At 41.7% G+C, this 19163-nt stretch overlaps 1 protein-coding gene across 1 annotated transcript; it reads right to left on the bottom strand.

The window, feature by feature from the left end:
* Window positions 1-8999: 8999 nt before the first annotated feature.
* On the bottom strand, window positions 9000-9555 carry LOC142426258 (anaphase-promoting complex subunit 16). The gene has a single exon (XM_075531747.1). It carries the CDS (start codon window positions 9462-9464, stop codon window positions 9138-9140), a length of 327 nt encoding a protein of 108 aa, XP_075387862.1. The 5' UTR covers window positions 9465-9555; the 3' UTR covers window positions 9000-9137.
* Between the last annotated feature and the right edge of the window lie 9608 nt (window positions 9556-19163).

Genomic DNA, 19163 nt, shown 5'->3' with positions numbered 1-19163 from the left:
CTTTTCTAGTTAAGAGTTGACTAAGCCATTGCTACTGTAAATTTTCCAATAAGATTCCAAAAGGAAGTTAGTCTGAGGATCCCTGATTCTGTAACGAAGTTGGTTTGATAGTTGTACTAAATATAAACCAAGTGGTGACAAGGAAATGGGTAATTTTTCTCCTTTCTCATCTTGACAAGGGCCACCTGTGTATGTCAGTAATGTTTGGGGATATTGTTTGCAAACACAAAAAGTGATAGCTTAGGCCCTGGTAAGTGGGTAACACAGAACTGGAAATTTCAGGTGAGAAAGCAAATGCCCAATCTGATTCTATCCATGGATCATTTACCTACAATCCACATATCCTCCTGCCCAGGAAAGGCTGTGTCAGCCATAGCCAGAAAGTACAGTTCCTAAAAACAAAACAACAACAGAAAAGAAAGTGCAGTGCCTGGGGATTCCTTCTGGCTACTAAGCTTGGGGATACTGGGGCCTGCCATCTCCACTAAGGTTAGCAAAAAGCACCAACTGCTTGGTTTTCTTTGTCAGCTTATGCCTGCAAAGAAGTTTTCATCTTTTCCAATGGCAATTAGAGTTTCCCGTTGCCTCACCACCACCTGCATTTGCCCTTGAAGATGATAGCCTCATTACGTGCAGACCTATTGCTTTAATTGAGCTTAAGGATCTCAACACAGAAACTGCACAGCTGGAAAGTCTTAAGATGCTCCTAGCTATCCTTTGAATGGCACTTCTGGGTCATTTTTGAGGATTCATGGAGAACGATAGAAATACCAAAGGTTACAATTAGAGAGGCATTTCTTCACTTGTTGGAAAAGTGAAACTCTTAGGCCATCGTCTCCTTCTTTGAAGATTACTTGCGTGACATGTTCCTCTGTGATCCACCCTTTTATTATCTAAATCATCCATCTTTTGAATTCTAGTCATAAGCATTCCTCCCAACACCCTTCCTGCAAAGAATGGCCTTCCTTCTAGTTTGGACCGGGCCCAACTAATCCTGAATCACCAGAAGGGTACACATTATCTGACCCACTGGGCTTCCCCAGCCTGTTTCTCATGTGAGAGTCCATCTAGAGAACACCTGGGAGAACAGGGCTCAAGGCCTCACCTGGTGGACCTTTTGTTAAGGACACAGGGTGGGGACCAACTCACTGCTATTGGGTCTATTCTGACTCACAGTGGCCCTGTAGGACAAGCGAGAACTGCCCCTGTAGATTTCCTAGGGTTTCTCGGCAGGATAGAAAGCCTTGTCGTTCTCCTATGTAGCAGCTAGTGGTTTCAAACTGCTGACCTTGTGGTTAGCAGCCCAACTCGTAACCTCTACACTTCCAGGGCTCCTGTGAGGGTGGGGAAAGGTGGCAAATAGGAACACATGGTATTTTGGTCAGAGACCCCCATGTTGCTTCTTATTTATGAAGACAATAACATCCATTTGTTTCTCTTGTAATTTTTTCCCCCAATTGACTCATAAAGCCAGCCAAAACCCATATATTGGATGTCAACAAAAGGACAATATGGTAGATGCTAAGAAACCGGAGTTGTCCTTGACATTGCCTCTCAGAAAACTGTTGGGACTGGTGGTGGATATATGATTTGTATCCATCCACTGAAGGAGCTAGAACCACTGGAAGTCTGTGCTGGTAAGATGGAGCGTGTCATGCCGATTCCCATCCTTTCTGTGTAGATGGTGCCACTCAGTGTTACATGAGAGGAATCCCATGGATAATGTGTTTTAAGTTCATAAGATATTTGACATAAAATCCATATGAATAAGATAGAAAGATGTGGGATGAAGCAGATCGATTAGATGGGAGAGAGATTCACTGATTGAATTTAGAGATGAGCTGGACATTCTGTTCTTGATTCTCAACATTTGGAAATAGAAAATGTGCTACCTAAAATTGTAGATGATACAAAACTGATAGAGAAGCTAGATGGGCAAATTTAAGCTAGAAGGTGGGCAGCCTAGAATACTGGGTTCTAATAATCAAGTCCAATACCAATGAGGATAAATGTCAAACTTTAGGTTTGGGTATTTTAAATGAAAAGTGTCTTGGCAATTCACATAAAAACAAACAAACAAACAACCTTTGGAGATTTTTTTCGACTAATCACAGTGATTATTTGAATAACCCTATGTGATTGTTCAAAGCGTGTCCATATCTTTGAGCTGAAACTAACCCCTGTGGTTCCATTGTTGCTCAATAACAAATTGTAAAATTCGTGACTACCACCTGCAGGTACTGCGATCCTTTAAGTGATCCCAAAACATGTATTAACCTGGAGGGCATTATGCTGGGTGAAATTAGTCAATCACAAAAGGACAAATATTGTATTATATAAGACAACCTTTATAAAAAGTCAAGAAAATATTTTCACATTGAAAGAAACATGCTTTGATGGTGGCCAGAAGTGGGAAAGAAAGAGGGGGATCACTGACCAGCTGGTGGACCCGTGCTAAACTGGGTGAAGGAGGAGGCAATGATGGAGATAGGGAAACACGCTGAGAGGAGTGCGGGAGTTCAAGATGATGGAGGTGTCCTGTTACTGCTGTTAGGTGCCGTCAAGACGGTTCCGGCCCATAGCGACCCTATGCGCAATGGAACAAAGCACTGCCAGATCCTGCACTGCCCACACAATTGTTCCGATGTCGGAGCTCATTGTTGAAGCCGCTGTGTCGATCCATCTCACAGAGGGTCTGCCTCTTGTTCATGGCCCCTGTTTTACCAAACGTGACGTCCTTTCCCAGGAGCAGCTCTCTCCTGACGACATGTCTAAAATACATGAAACAGCATCTTGCCATCCTCATTTCTAAGGAGCATTCTGGCCATACTTCTCCCAAGACAGTTTTGTTTGTTTTTTCAGTAACTCATGGTAGGTTTAATTGTCTTATTTTTTGGCAAGCAGTGTAATTCAAATGCACTGATTATTCTTTGACTTTCCTTATTCAATATCCAACTTTCTCTCTCTTATTTTTAGAGCATTTTCTTCTTTTGCTCTTTCTTTTAAAAAATCATTTTTTATTAGGTGCTCATACAACTCTTATCACAATCCATACATACATCAATTGTGTAAAGCACATTTGTACATTCATTGCCTTCATCATTCTCAAAGCATTTGCTCTCCACCTAAACCCCTGGTATCAGCTTCTCACTTTTTCCTTCCCTCCCTGATCCCCTGTCCCTCACGAACCCTTGATAATTTACAAATTATTTTGTCATATCTTGCCTTGTACAATGTCTCCCGTCACCCACTTTTCTGTTGTCCATCCCCCAGGGAGGAGGATACATGTAAATCCTTGCCATTGGTTCTCCCTTTCCAACCAACCTTCCCTCTACCCTCCCAGTAACACCATTCACACCACTGGTCTTGAAGGGATCATCCGCCCTGGATTCACTGCATTTCCAGGTCATATCTGTACCAGTGTACATCCTTTGGTCGAGCCAGATTTGTAAGGTAGAATTGGGATTATGATAGTGGGGGAGGAGGAAGCATTTAGGAACTAGAGGAAAGTTGTATGTTTCATCATTGCTACATCACACCTTGACTGGCTCGTCTCCTCCACAAGACCCTTCTGTAAGGAGATGTCCAGTGGCCTACAAATGGGCTTTGGGTGTCCACTCCATATTTCCCCCTCATTCACTATGATAAGATGTTTTGTTCTAATGATGCCTGATACCTGATCCCTTCAATACCTCATGATTTCACAGGCTGCTGTGCTTCTTCCATGTGGGCTTTGTTGCTTCTGAGCCAGATGGCTGCTTGTCTACCTTCAAGCCTTTAAGACCACAGACGCTATCTTTTTTGGTAGCCGGGCACCATCAGCTTTATTCACCACATTTGCTTATTCACTCGCTTTGTCTTCAGCGGTTGTGTCAGGAAGGTGAGCATCATAGAATGCCAATGTAATGGAAGAAAGTATTCTTGCATTGAGGGAGTACTTGAGTTGAGGCCCAATGTCCATCTGCTACCTTAATACTAACCCTATAAATATATGCACATAGATCTATCTTCCCATCCTCATATATATATTTGCATATGTACATGCCTTTATTTAGACCTCTATAAATGCCCTTTGCCTTCTAGCTCTTTCTTCTATTTCCTTTGACTTTCCTCTTGTCCCACTATCATGCTCAGTCTTCATTTGGGTGTCAGTAATTCCTCTTGGTTACATTACTCTTGATCATGCCCTACCAGGCCTCCTATACCCTCCTCACCACTGATTTGGATCACTTGTTCCCTTGTCCCTGGGTTTGTTAACACCACTACCTTTTCCCCCATTTCCCCTTCTCCTATGTCCCCTGGAACTGTTGGTCCCGTTGTTTTCTCCTCCAGATTGTTCATCCAGCCTACCGTATTTAGACAGACCTGCAGAGATAATAACATGCACAAAAACAGATAGAGCAAAACCAAGCAACAATATACAATAAAACATCAACAACAACATACCAATGACAAACAAAACACAACAAGAAAGAAAAGCTTGTAGTTAGTTCAAGGACTGTTTGTTGGCCTTTAGGAACGTTTTCCAGTCCAGTCTGTTGGGCACCACGCCCTGGCCCCGAAGTCCACCTTCAGTATTCCCTGGGGGCCTAGCTCCTCCATTCCCTTACTGTTCTGTTGCACCTCCTTAGTGTTTTGCCTCGGTGTGGCGGGATTAGATCAGGCGCAATTCCCATACTGTGTCTCTGGTGTTGTCCCCTGTAGGGATATTGGTCAGTGAGGGACATCATGTCTCATAGTGGGGCCAGCCATGTGGTCCTCTCTGTGGACTGGCTGCTCTAATGGGGAACATGGTCCTCAAGGCCTGGGGGGCCAGGATGTGTTCCACTCTCTCCTACTCCCCCTTCATTTGCTCCCGTGTGCTCCCATCAGCTATGTCCCTCTCCTTGGCAGTAGATTCAATGCCATCCTTTGAAATAAATTCTTCTGCGGGGAGGGGCAGGTGTCCATGTAGCAGTTGAGATTGGGGCTGGCCCCTCAGACCTCTCACTGGTTCGCTACTCCATGCCAGCATGTTGCATTCACATCTTGCGGCACTGGGTTAAAGTCTGTTCCCTCTTTCCCTGTGGAGATATAAATAATACCTGCCCCTTGAGTGGGTTAGTGCCCCGTGCCCCACTACCCATTTCTTTATTATTATTATTTTTCTTTCCCCACCTCCTTTTTTTTGTCTACCATATGTATCCCTGTATTTGGTCTGGTCCCTGCCGTATTACCTGGTCCTCACCCCAGGAATGTTTGTATACAGTAGCTTTTTCCCTATGCCCCTTTTGCCTTTTTTTTTTAAAGCTTACCTGAGCAGACTCATATTGTATTTGTCCTTTTGTGCTTGGCTTACTTCACTTAGCATGATTCCCTCCAGTTCTCCCCATGCAGCGATGCGCTTCATACATTCATCACTGCTTTTTAGCGATGCGTAGTACTCCATTGTATGTATGTACCACAGCTTTTTAATACACTTGTCAGTTGATGGAAATTTGGGTTGTTTCCAACTCCTTCACAATTGTGAACTGTGCAATGAACATTGGAATACAGATGTCTGGCCTTGGTTTGTTTCTTGCATTTTTTGGGTATCTGTCCAGTGAAGGAATTGCTGGGTCGTGTGGGAACTCGATTTCCATCTGTTTTAGATATCGCCAGATCGATTTCCATAGTGGCCGTATATACTTACAGGTCCACCAGCAGTGGATGAGAATTCCTGTCTCCCCACCGTCCCTCCAACATTTGTTGCTTTCTGATTCTTTGAATTGGGCTATCTTTGAGGGTGTTAGGTGGTATCTCATTGTTGTTTTAATTTGCATTTCTCTTATGGCTAAAGATCGGGAACATTTTCTCCTATGTTTGTTGGCCGTTCGGATTTCTGCCCCTGTGAAAGTTCTCTTCAGGTCCTTTGCCCACCTCCCTAGTGGGCAATTAGTTGTTTTTTTTTTCTTTTTGGAAGCTAGCGGAGTATTGTAAATTTTAGTAATAAGGCCTTTGTCTGATGTGTCATTGCTAAAGATGCTTTCCCAGTCTGTGGACTCTCTTATTACTCTCTTGGTGAATTCTTTTGATGTACACAGGTGTTTTAGCTTCAGTCTGTCCCACTTGTCAATTTTCGCCTCCTCTGTGTTTGCAGACACTGTTCTAACAAGTACTTACATTTTTGCGTGGATTGGGTGAAGGACTGCAGAGCAAGTGATCCGTTTTGCCACTCATTGCTCCAATTTCAACAATTCATACACTTTTTATTCTATATCATCCATTGCAATTCCTCAATGTAACGTCATTAATATGACTCTCTCTCTGTATTTCCTGTTTCCACCTGCCTTCTTTCCTAACTCCTCTGACTTAGTCCTTGTGTAAATGCTGCCCTTTTTATCTCAAATGGTTGATTATTCTAAGGTATGCATAGCTCAGGAGTATCATTGTTCCCTTCCTAGATCTGATTTTGGTTTCTCTAAAAATTGAGCTCCAGACTTGGAGACTCACAGTCTCAGGACTTCTATCAGGCTCTACAAATAAGCCTGAACTCTTTTATGATTTTGAACTTTGCTTCACATTTTTCTCCAATTGTATCCAAGACCTTTTAATATAACCACTGCCAGAGCAGATGGCTTGATTCCTCCAAGATGCTCCTGAGAAGCAAGTCCTGGTGATCTAATTCCTCCCTCTGATCCTACTAAAAGAAACCAGAATTCAAAATCATTTCTATGACAACTGATTACTTACTGGGTTAACAATGAGTGGCCCTTTTAGGGACTCAGGCCTTGGGAGGAGCACTGGATTAGACCCACGCAGTGATCTCGCAGGTCAAGATAAAGCTCTGCAGTCAGATAGACCTCACCAGCTCCTCTCAGTGTGACCATGTACCTCATACTTTCCAAAAGTGAAAAATAGAAATAATAATAATACCTATATTAGAGGCAAATAATAACAATACCAACATTAGCTTAAACATAAATTCAAATCAAAGTCTTTTGATTGTGTAGGCATTTAATGAGCACTCTGTACATGCTATTTTTGTTGCTACTCTGTGTCATTAAGCCAGTTTTAACTCAGCAAGTCTAAGCAAAAGAGTAGAATTTTTTCCTTTAATTTTTCTTTTTTAATCACTCTATTGGAGGTTCTTACAGTTCTTATAACAGGCCATACATCAATTATATCAAGCATATTTGTACATATGTTGCCATCATCGTTTCCAAAACATTTTCTACTTAAGCCATTGGTATAAACTCCTCTTTTTTCCCTTCCCTCCCCCCAAAAGTGTAGACCTGCCTCATAGTTTTCAAGGCTGTAATCTTTATGGAAGAAGACTGCCACATCTTTCTCCAGTTAAGGAGCTTGAAGACTTGAGCCTCTGACTGTTGGCTAGCCACCTCGCACTTTGACCCTTCGACAGCAGGGTTCCTACCCTAAATATAACTGTTGCCATCAAGCGGATTCTGACCCATAGCAACCCTGTAGAGGGTTTGATGTGGATCCCAGCTCTATAGTTACCAGTCCTGACAACACCAGAGCTGGCTAGTTTTGTTTTTTAAATGTATTTTATGATTTCAAACAAATTCCAACAATGGACACTTTATGTTAAAGGGATCCCAATTAGTAACACATACAAGTGAAACAGAAAAAGAGTTGTTCTCACCCTCCAGAAAAATAAAGAAGTCTGCATAAAGAGCTTGCTTCCTCCTTGCTTCATCTGACTAAGAATAAGGGCCTGTATTTCTTTTTAAAAAAATCATTTTATTGGGGGCCCCTAAAATTCTTATCACAATCCATACATACATCCTTTGTGTCAAGAACATATGTACATTTGTTGCCATCATCATTCTCAAAACATTTGCCTTCTACTTGAGCCCTTAATATCTGCTGCTTATTTCCCCCCTCCCTGCCCTCTCCCCCCAACCCTGTGAACCCTTCATCATTCATATATTATTATTATTTTGTCATAAGGGCCTGTATTTCCAAGCATTTCCTAAACCATCTACAGGAAATACATTCCCAAATCCCAGTATCTGAAAACAATGGAAGTGGATTTCTGACTCACACAAAGAAGGGAGTCTCATCAATAAGTCAAAGACTCATGATCCTTTGACCTTGGGGCACATTCAGTCCAGCATGTAGCTTGAGAAGAGCACAAGAGAATACAGGTCGTAATAGCCTTGACCAGGACTGACTCATCACTTTCACTCACATTCAATTGTCTAGAGCAGTGCTTCTCAACCTTCCTAAATGCATGACCCTTTAATGCAGTTCCTCGGGTTGTTGTGACCCCCAACCATAAAATTATTTTTGTTGCTACTTCATAACTGTAATTTTGCTACTGTTATGAATTGGGCAGCCCCTGTGAAAGGGCTGTTCAATCCCCACAGGGGTCATGACCCACAGGTTGAGAACCTCTGGTCTATAACTACTCACAGGATCTTAACCCAACCAACTACAGAGGATGCTAGGGAATGTTTGGGAACACGTTCAGGGTAACTGCCAAGGTCAGTTATCTGGATCTTTTTTTTTTTTTTTTTGCTCATTCAAAGGATTTATTTGCTACAAATCTGCTTGGATCCACCAGAGATGAACTCAGAAATCCTGTGTTTAAAAGGATCTTGCTCACTGCTCTATTCTTACAGTGCTCCCTCATTCAAAGAGCAATGCTTTTTGGCCAGCATCTGGCATGTCTAGAAGAGGTTAGGGAAATCTAGAATCTATAGAATCAGATGTTGAAAACTAGGGGAGTTAAATTTTGGGGTTTTTATAAGTCCTCATTTGGGCAGGTCCTTAGTAGAAATCATAGTCAGCTGCAAAAAGAAGTATTTGACATCAGAAATACTACATTTTAAAGGTATATATCCTGATCTTGGATGACTCGGGAGGATTTCCGGACACTGGATGAACAACGGGACAGAAGCTATTCACTTGGCCAATTCTGACATATGGCTGGCTACCTGGCTTGTGGAGCTTTAGAAATCTCTCTCAAACCTAAACCTATGATTCCCCCTATTGTTTTAAAAAAACAAGCAAACTTTTCCTGCAAGATGGAAAACTTCAGTGTTCATTGTGTATAGACAGAAGTCAAGTATGGATGTGGCTAAGCAGTTCAGTCCCGTAGCTGTGACTCTCAGGATGGCTCTGGATGCTGCCGGCTAGAGGCGACATCAACCTTAAGAAGGTGTGAACCCCAGGAGCTGCTCGATGGGTTTAAACCGCCACTCATCTGCCTCCAGCTCTTCTACTAAGCCAGCGAGCTTTTCCATCCGAGCAACTTGCTGATCATGTTTCACTTGTTTAAGTGTAGATGCCACTTGATAGCTGAAAACTGACTCGCAGAGGAATCTCTCAGAGCCATCTTCTAACATCTCTCCAGCTCCCTTGGGGTAGGTGAAAAGGGCTTTCCGTGGTGGGGCGAGGTCGGAGACGCTGAAACCAGAGCCAGTGACAGAACTCCCACTGACACCACCAGCCGAGGAGGAGGAAGAAGAGGCAGCCATTTCTTTTCTAGCAGAATTCTCACTTCACTTAAGTTTGGCACCTTCCCTCGCAGCCCCGCCCCCACGCCCGCTGGAGCGGCCACGCTCACAGGACAGGCATCTGGATCTTCAAATACAGACATTTCCCTCATTCTGAGCTTCGGCTAGACACGTTATTTTCTCCAGAGAACCCATAAAAACCCTATGCACCACAGGATGAAAGCCTGCACAGTCCCGAGTGTCGGTTAGATAAGCTTCTGCTTGGCCTTAGAGTCAGCTCAAACATCTCATCCTGTGACCACTGAGTCTCTTTCATTGCAAACTCTTCAATGTAATATCACTTAGCCCAATCACGCCCTGTGTTTTCTGTTTCTATCCCTCTTTTTCTAACCCTTTTGCACTTTGTCCTGGGGTGAATACTACCCTTTTGATTTCAAATGGTTGATTATTCTATGGTGTGGGTGTCTCACTAGTATTCATGTTCCCTCTACAGATCCCTTCATTGTTTGGCTGAAAATTGAGCCATGGGGATGGGTTTGGTTCCAGATCTGAAGGGTGGGCCACAGTCTCAGGGCTTCAACCGGTCTCTAACCAACTAGTAAACCTCGTCATCGATTTTATGATTTTGAGTTTTGGTCCACATTTCCCCCCACTCTATTCAGGGTCTTCTAGTGTGATCTCTTTCCAAAGTAGTTGAGAGTGACAGCCGTCCTCCATCTAGTTCTTCCGACCTCAGAGTCCTGGAGCCTGATGTTTGAGTCGTCCATTAGTCTGTTGTGCTAATGGTCCCCTGTGTCTTTGAGTCTCTTCGCTCTTCTGTCCATCAGCAACAGTTTCATCATAAGTGACAGCTCACAAGCTTTATAGACACCAGTTGCTACTCATCAAATCACTATATAGAACATTGTGTTGGTGGACGATGTCCACCAAGACTATGATATTGAGCTTACAGGTCCGTTGACTCATTCTCTCCAGGTGTTTGCCTAAGACGTTTTCATAACTTTGCCTCCTGTGGGCTCCACCACATTTCTGGATATGTTTGCAGCAAATGCACAACCTATGTACAAAACCTATACATATTTGTGGGTATACGTCCACATTTTCTCCCACACCAGTTCATCCTGCATGTCTATTCAAGCATTTACTCATAGAGCACCATTCTTATAGGTTTGTGTATATAACAATGCATATTTAAATTATATATATATACATACACACACACATGCACCTCTCATAGCTACGTTGCTGATAGAGGCCATTGAGTTGGTCCTGACCCATAGAAACCCTATGTGCAACAGAATGAAACACCGCCCAGTCCCGAGCCATCCTTACAACTGCTCCTATGTTTAATGAGCTCATTGTTGCAACCACTGTCGATTCATATCGTCAAGGCCCTTCCTCATATTTGCTGCTGCTCTACTTTACCAAGCATGATGTCCTTCTCCATGGATTGGCCTCTCCAGACAGTTTGTCCAAAGTATGTAAGACAAAGTCTCCTCATCCTTGCCTCTAAGGAGCACTCTGGCTTTACTTGTTCTGAGACACATTTGTTTGGTCTTTTGGCAGTCCATGGTACTTTCAATATTCTTCAAAAACACCACAACTCAAATGTATCAGTTCTTCTTTGAGCTTCTTTATTCAATGTCCAACTTTCACATGCATGTGAGTCAATTGAAATTTCTGTGGCTTGGGTCAGGTAAAATTGGTCCTCAAAGTAGCATCCTTGCTTTTCAGGACTCTACAGAGGCCTGTGCAGATTGACCCAATGCAATGTGTCATTTGATCTCTTGACTGCTACTTCCATGTGGGTCTAAGCAAGACAAAATTCTCGACTACTTCAACCTTTCCTCAATTTATCATGATGTTACCTATTCGTCCAGTTGTGAGGACTTTGGTCCTGTGCCATGAGTCATAATCTGTACTAATGGCAGCAATATTTGATCTTCATCAGCAAGCACTGTAAGTCTTTCTCACTTTCAGCAAGCAAGGTTGTGTTGTCTACATATTTCAGGTTGTTTAAAAGCCTTCTGCCAACCCTGACGCTGCATTCTTTTTTATATAAGCCAGCTTCTCTGGTGCACACACACACCATATAAAAGAGTGTATAAGCCATGGTATTTTCAATTGCCTCATATGCATATGAAAGTTGGATATTGAGAGGACAATAAATGTACAAACGTGCTTTACACAATTGATGTATGTATGGATTGTGATAAGAGCTATATGAGCCCCTAATAAAACTATTTTTAAAAAAAGAATAGTGTCTGGAGTCTTAAAGGATTTTTTTCCAAACAAACAGCCATCTAAGTGAGATAATAACTAAATCCACATGGAAGAAGCACACCAATATCCATAAGCCAATGATTGTAAATTATATCATCTTAATCTGAAAGAGGGAATACTATCAGAGCTTATTTAAATTGTAAGGTTCTGATGTGCTGAAGACTGTGAATGACAGTGGAATCCCAAAATACATTTGCAGGACCTACACAGGGAATAAGCCTCCGGTGATTTCCCTCCGACCATAATTGAGGGGTGAAAATAAGCTGATTATCAGCCAGGCAGTATTGGAGAGACAACTGCAGTAGATTAGAATGATAACTTTGACTTGAAGAGTTAACATCTTATCATGTGATTTCTCCTCTGACACACTTTGGACTTGATCTGGTTTTTAATATTCTCTGTGCTTTGTTTGTGTTTTTTCTTAGTGGGGTTTGTCTATACTGTATTTTGTCATTGTTGGTAGCCATCTTGAATCTTTGTTCTGTGTTTTTCTGTTTTTTGGTATAAGAAACCCAGGATAGGTGAACTTATAGAGAAAACAATGCATGTAAGGGTTGGGGGCGAAGGGGGAGCTAATATCAAGGAGTTCAAGAAGGAAGAAAATATTTTGAAACTGATTTGGGCAGCAATTGCACAACACAACAGGGCTTGATGTGACTGAACTAATAAAATGCCTTGGGGAAAGAAAGGGGGTAATATTTGTACTACCCACTACTCACCAAATAGGATCTTGAGTTTTTAAAGTTAGGAACTGTTATGTCAATTGACTGAGTTGTCCTATGAGATGATGGTCCAAAGCTCTTAAATCCAGTAAACCAATCCCTTACATTATTTGAATATGTCTAGGGTTCCCATAACTGTGCCCTTATTTCTGGTCCTTTTTAAATAGTAAGAGAATTCTTCCTGATACTGAAATGAAATCTTCCAGGCCTCCAATAAATGGTGAATAAATCAAGTCACCATTGTCTTCCTACATCAGAACTACTATATTATGTATGGATTTTCTCATTTTAAGATGACAAAGGATCTGTCCAGGAAAAGAAAAAAAAGCTATTGAAATAATTCCAGCTAATCTTTCATTAGAGACAGATATTATATAATAGCAGTGATTATTATAGAAAGTATGGTTCTGGCCAATGGATCTATTTCAGTTCTCCAAAGTCCCTTGTGCTATACTAATGAAATGGATGTGCTTATTTATTTTAATGTAAAGAATTAAATCTTGGTGAAATATTTGATACTGCAGAATGTAGAACATCTTCAACATTTTATCATAGTTGGTTGATACTTTGATTTTATAATCTTCAATGCTGAGAACAACACTTTTCATAAATATATAGTATAAAATGGCAGAAATATGTTGAGGATCATTTCAGAAATTGTTGGAAATTCTGTTCTAATCCCAAGCCGAAATTCATGTAAACATTTTAAAGAAACTCAAGTTTTAAACTTGTCTCTTGATAGCTCTACAAATTCTTCTTGAACTCTAAATGGCAGATAATTGATGTTTTTTATTTCACCTAAGTATAGTTTATTAACCCAACGTATCTTTTTAGAATCAAAATTTGAAGGGAAGTATTTCTGAAGCTGTATTTTCAGGTCCTTCAGGTGACCAATCATAATCCTTACAATGGAATCTCTGGGAAGGTCATGTTTTATTATAAAATCACCCAGAAACATTTCTAAATGTCTCTTCTTCCAAATGTCAACTGTTTTAGTAGCATTTCCCCTTTATCTTTTCACATAAATGTGTTCTCATTTTTCCCCTTAGCGAGATGTTTCTTGAAAACATCTAACAAGTAACACAGTTTTCAAGTCATAAGTCATTATGAAAAAAAATGAACAAAACCACATCTCTGCTAAGCCAAAACAGCACAAGTTCCTCTTTCAGTTCCTGTAAGCTGTTTAAATTTTACTCTATGGAATACCACGTTAGCGCTGCATGTCCCAATTAGCTTTTGTATCGGACTCCTCTTCTTTGCAAAAGTTTGAAAATGAATGACTGTTAAGGGCAAGGCTTTTAATCAAGTTGCCGATTTTGCTAGTATTGTGAAGCACGACGCCTGACACGGGTGATATGTTTTTGGTTATGAGTGCTTCTGGGAGATCTTACAGTGAGTAAAAGTTATATATTCATTGCCACAAGCTTTAGCTTTTGCTACAAATCGGCATTCTTGCCCATCGTTGCTCTGCCACTGTCTGTACTGATTCCAATGCAATTTTCCACTGTCAACCTTCCTTTCTGAAAATGTCATAAACTGTAACGTACATATCTTCCTCTTTGTGTCTCCTTCTCAAGGGTGACCAAACAGTTCCTCATGTATGCTTCTTTCATAAACATATCTTGCATGAAGTAACAACTGTGCCATATTCTAAATACAAGTTCTTTCAAATTGTAAACTTTGGTAATAAGTTGCTGGAATTTGTTGTGACTAATTTCAGAAATTGTTTTGGAAACTGTCATTCAATAAAAGAATTTGTGACCACCACCACCCCTACCCCCACCCATCCCACATTGAGTTACCCCAGTTTAAGAAACGACGCTCTAGGGCAGGGTTTCGAAAATTCAGTACTACTGATAGTTTGGGCCAGATAATAACTTTTCGGGAGGAAGGGGCTGTTCTGTGTATTGTCGGATGTTTAGCAATGTCCCTGGCCATTGCTCACTAGATGCTAGTACCACTCCCCCCACCTGGAAAGCCTATAACCATGAATCTAGTCCTTTGATTATTAGAAGTACTTAATGCAGTCCTTTGCCCAACACCTTGAGAATGCCCTTCTTTGTTCTAGATCCAATTGCTAGTTTTTAGCAGCGTCAGTCTGCATCTCAAAGAATTGTTCTCCTTTCCAGTGGGCAAGAGATATCTCTTAATCTATTTAAGTTCATCAATAGGCAAATAAAAATGAACAAACAACAACTACGACTGACTTGCTTTTCTGTTGTATCTCGCACGACAACTCCCTTCAGTCTGCCCCGGCTGTACTCACTGCCATAGAGTTGGCTCAGACTCATTGAGATCCTGCAGGACAGGGTAGACCTGTCCTTGTGTGTTTCTGAGACGGTAACTCTATGAGTGCAGAAGGCCTCGTCTTTCTCCCTCAGCGCAGCTGATAATTTCGAACTGCTGACATTATGGTTTGCAGCCTAACTCGCACCACATACACCACCAGGGCCCCTATTTCTCATTCTCATAAAGACTAGACAATGACTATGAAAAGCACTGATGAGGAACATATTATTGGCCATGTGCAAACCAGGATCAGAAACAAACTAATCTGAAGACCAGAAACGAATATAAATAACAGCATAATAGAGGATGTAGGGGGAAGAACAATAGAGACACAGAAGCAATACTCTGAAAAAAAGTTGTCCCTGAGTTTAAGTATCCTTAGTAGCAAGTGGTTATACGTTGGGCTGTCATCCATATGGTCAGTGGTTTGAAACCACCAGCAGCTCTGTGGGTGATAGACTGGGCTTTCTGCTTCCTTCACCATTATAGTCTCAGAAACCCACAGGGGGTCACTATGAGTCAATATTGACTAGATGGCAGTGGATTTCATTTTGGAGTGGGTTTAAGTGGGCCAGGAGGGGCACTTTTGGTGGGAATAAAGTTGAATTAATGCTACAAGGGTGTCACTTTGAACATGCCAGGAAGACCTTCCAAACTATGGAAGGATAGTTGGCCCTCTGTATCCATGAGTTCAGTCAACCAGAACTTGAAAATATTTGGAGAGGGGGTACAAAAAGCAATATAGTGGTTGAAGCAATCTCTCCAAGTTGAAGAGGGAGTGTAAAGTGCTATCTACACACTGTTTACAATGTATTAGGTATTACAAATTATCCAGAGATGATTTAAAGAATACAGAGGATGTGCACAGGGTATTAATAAGTATGTTGTCATTTTAGCTAAGGAATTTGAGTATCCAGAATTTTGGCATCCTCACACTTCTGTAACAAATCCCCCTGAGATAATGAGGAATGGGCTGTGACATTCTCAAAAAAAGTGAACAATATGGAATAATACGGAGAAAAAACCAAAAACATTAAAAATTACCTAAATGGGAAAAAAATTACCTCAATGCGTCAATGACAGAAACAGCATGAGGTAAAACTATTCCTCTGCTGTGCTTTTAAAATTAGCTATTGCATTAGCCATACACCTTCCTTCACTAATCCTAGCAATCTTTGTATTCCCAGGATTTGACTTTAATCCCTCACTATATGGACACTTTATTCTTAAAGTTTAGCAGAAAATTCTTCCATTGCAAATTCATCCTCCCATTCTCTCCCATCCCTCCTGTGATAGTTAAGATTTATTGTGCCAACCTGGCCGATGAACACATGTGGGATTAATTGAAGGCGGAGAGATAAATGGTTCGGTGAGCCTCGCCTTTCTAGTTCTATTGTTCTCTGATGGTTGGTCCAGTTGTGGCTGCCTTAGCTAGTTCTCTGCCTCAGCTGGCAAGGCTAATTTTCTATGAGACATCCCTGAGGAGAAGCCACATGGACCTACCCCAATATAGCCCTAGGTGATGGAACAGCCGTGTGCAGACCCCTGCCAATGCTAAGAAGTTTACACACTCACTGATTCGGCCTTCCTCCTGCATTCAGCATCATTGCCTGTGTTTTGTGAGATTGGGAGGATTTTGTAGATAAATGCCCAACATATGGGCTAATGTCGGACTTGAGGTCTTGAACTGGACTGGGTTGGGATGCTTAATGTACACTTACCTTTTATATAAAACTGTCTCATAAAATATGAGTGTTTATGAATTTTGTTTCTCTAAACAACCCAGACTAACACACCTCCCTATCCTAAATTCCTGTCCCAGTCACTACTACACAGGCACCCTGGTGGCATCATGGGTTACACAGGGTGAGCAGTTTCAAACCTGCCAGCTGCTCTGAGGGAGACAGGTGAGATTTTCTACTCCTATAAAGATTTGCAGTCTCAGAAACCTAAAGGGGACAGTTGTACCTTGTTCTACAGGAGCACTGAGTCTGAATCAACTCAAGGACAGTGAGTAAATCAGTACTAGAAGGAGCCCTGGTGACACCGTGAGCTACACGTTGGACTGCCAAGTGCAGACTGACATTGCAAACCCACCAGCAGCTCCCTGATGGAGAGATGAGCCATCTGCCCCCAGGAAGACTTTCAGCCTTGGACACTCCACACAGGGTCATGAATCGGAATGGACTTCATAGCAGTGGGACTTTGTTTGAGTCACTACGAGTAATTTGCAGCTCTGAAGTACTGAGCTGGTTCTCTACCTGCCTCTCAGGCCATTCTTCTTCCCATGCAGAGGCATTCTTGAAGCCGTGCATTCTCATAAGAACAGTTACTACTAAAAAAAAAAAAAAAAGAACAGTTACTACAATGATACTTTGGTTGTCAGATTCAATTCATTCCAAATGTGTGTTTGAACACTGAAAAGTTTGAGAACTCAACATATTTTTCTCATAAGAAATAATGGAAAACCAAATAACTGGTTTTGAGGCCCCAATTTTTTCATCTAATACTCAGTTTTATTTTTTAATTTTTTTTCTTTTTATTTTTTTCTTTTTATTTTTTTTACTAATACTCAGTTTTAAAATGAGCACAATGACAGCTTTTTACAGAACTATTGTGAGAATTGATAAAATGTGAGTAAAGTGCTGAAATTTATGAGGCAGGCCAAGGTCAAGTATATTTGGATATTGCCTTCCAATGAATTTATCTAATATATTTACCTAATATATTTGTCTTCCAATGCAAAATCTAGTTTTATATTATAAACTACTATACGTCTTGTTTAATTAAAAACTGTTGACATTTTATATTCATTTTGGAGAATTAGTAACACTCTTAAACAGTTTTTCTTAAATAATAACTTTTGAAAAGGTCTTGAATAAGCTTCCAAAAATACATGAAATAGAAGAGGATAAATCAGTAGGGCAAGAAACCAGGACAAGAGCAAGATAAAGATAGACTATAGAGCAAAGTCACAGGTAGGTGAATGTGCAAAAATGGGCAGCAAGTTTGCTTTGCCTTCTAGCAATACATTCACTCACTGTGATCGAGTAAATTATGGCTCACAGGGGTCCTGTAGGACAGAGCAGAACTGTAGACCCCAGTGAGTGGGGTCTTATAATTGCCTCCTTGCTCAAGGTTGGGAAAAATACCTAGCATTTTCAGTTTCGACATTGGGTGTGGACTCTTTTCCAGGGGGGTGGCATGAAGGCTATCTGAGTATATTTGTGTGCGTAGACAGAGATCCCAGTAGCCTAGGGAATGAGATCACTGATGGGGTGGGGGAGGAGTGACTGGATAGAATCAGGAGGGAGGGGGCACGGAGAGAACTCCTGAGCTCAGCTGCAGGAATGAAGGAAAAGAGGAAAGGGAGAAACCCAGGGAGCCCCTGGAGGATGGCCTTTCAATCTCATAAGGCCAAGTTCCCTGAGACAGGATGGGATGAACCCAGGCTTGGAAAGGCTCTGAGTTTCTTATGGGAAGTTTAGCCCCACACAGTGGAAGTGGAGGATGGCCAGTGGGGCCATCACCTTTGTGAGGCCGGCCATAGATTTTGCTGTTATCCGGTTTTCTCATATTGAATCTATATTCCTATCTGGCAAATATTAGTTTTCAGTAGTGCAACACCAGATTCTTTCTTTCTATTCCACTCTCCTTTGTGCAGTGACTTTTTCCCCAAAAAAGACTTCCCAGGCCTCCCTCCCACTGATGATTCTCTCTATGCAAATTGAAAGGCAGCTGTGTTAGTCCGGATAGACTAGAGAGACAAATTCATAGAGCCTCAAATGTGTATGAGAGCTTTATATCAAAGAGTAATTGTACATTAAGAAAACATTCCAGTCTAGATCAAGTCCATAAGTCCGATATTAGCCCATATGTCTGATGCCAATCTACAAAGTCCTCTTCACACTCACGAAACACATGATGACGCCGAATGCAGGATGATCACAAGCAGTGGGGGCAAAGTCTTGTGGGTCCAGTGGCATCGTGAGCATCTCAGCGCTGGCAAGGTCTCCACGTGGCTTCTCCAGCTCAGGGCACTAGTGCAGTTCTATGTGTCGCTTCAGCTACAAAGTCTCCCAGGGAATGAGCAGAGCAGAAAGAAAGAAAGAGAAGTGTCTCCCGGCCTCCAAAGAGGGAAATACCAGAATTTCCAGAATCTTTCAGGGAAGGCCATGCCCACACAGAAGCCTCATTGGCTTTGACATGTCCCAAATTGACACCAGAATTGTTAATTTCCACAGCAGGTCCTTCCTCTCCTGCATGGAATCCCCTTGTTCCTGCCCGTTTCCACCTTCTCCATTTCTTCTGTCTCTTAGGCCTCTCCCAAAGTTTCCCTTAAGGAACTGTGAGGTTTCTTGAGTGGGTAATACCTCAGTTTTCGGCTTCACACGAGAAAGAATTCACACCGAGGCCTGGATTGTAA

The sequence above is a fragment of the Tenrec ecaudatus genome, chromosome 1 (genome assembly GCF_050624435.1).
Source record: "Tenrec ecaudatus isolate mTenEca1 chromosome 1, mTenEca1.hap1, whole genome shotgun sequence".
NCBI lineage: Eukaryota > Metazoa > Chordata > Mammalia > Afrosoricida > Tenrecidae > Tenrec > Tenrec ecaudatus.
This window is presented reverse-complemented; position numbering and strand designations above follow the sequence as displayed.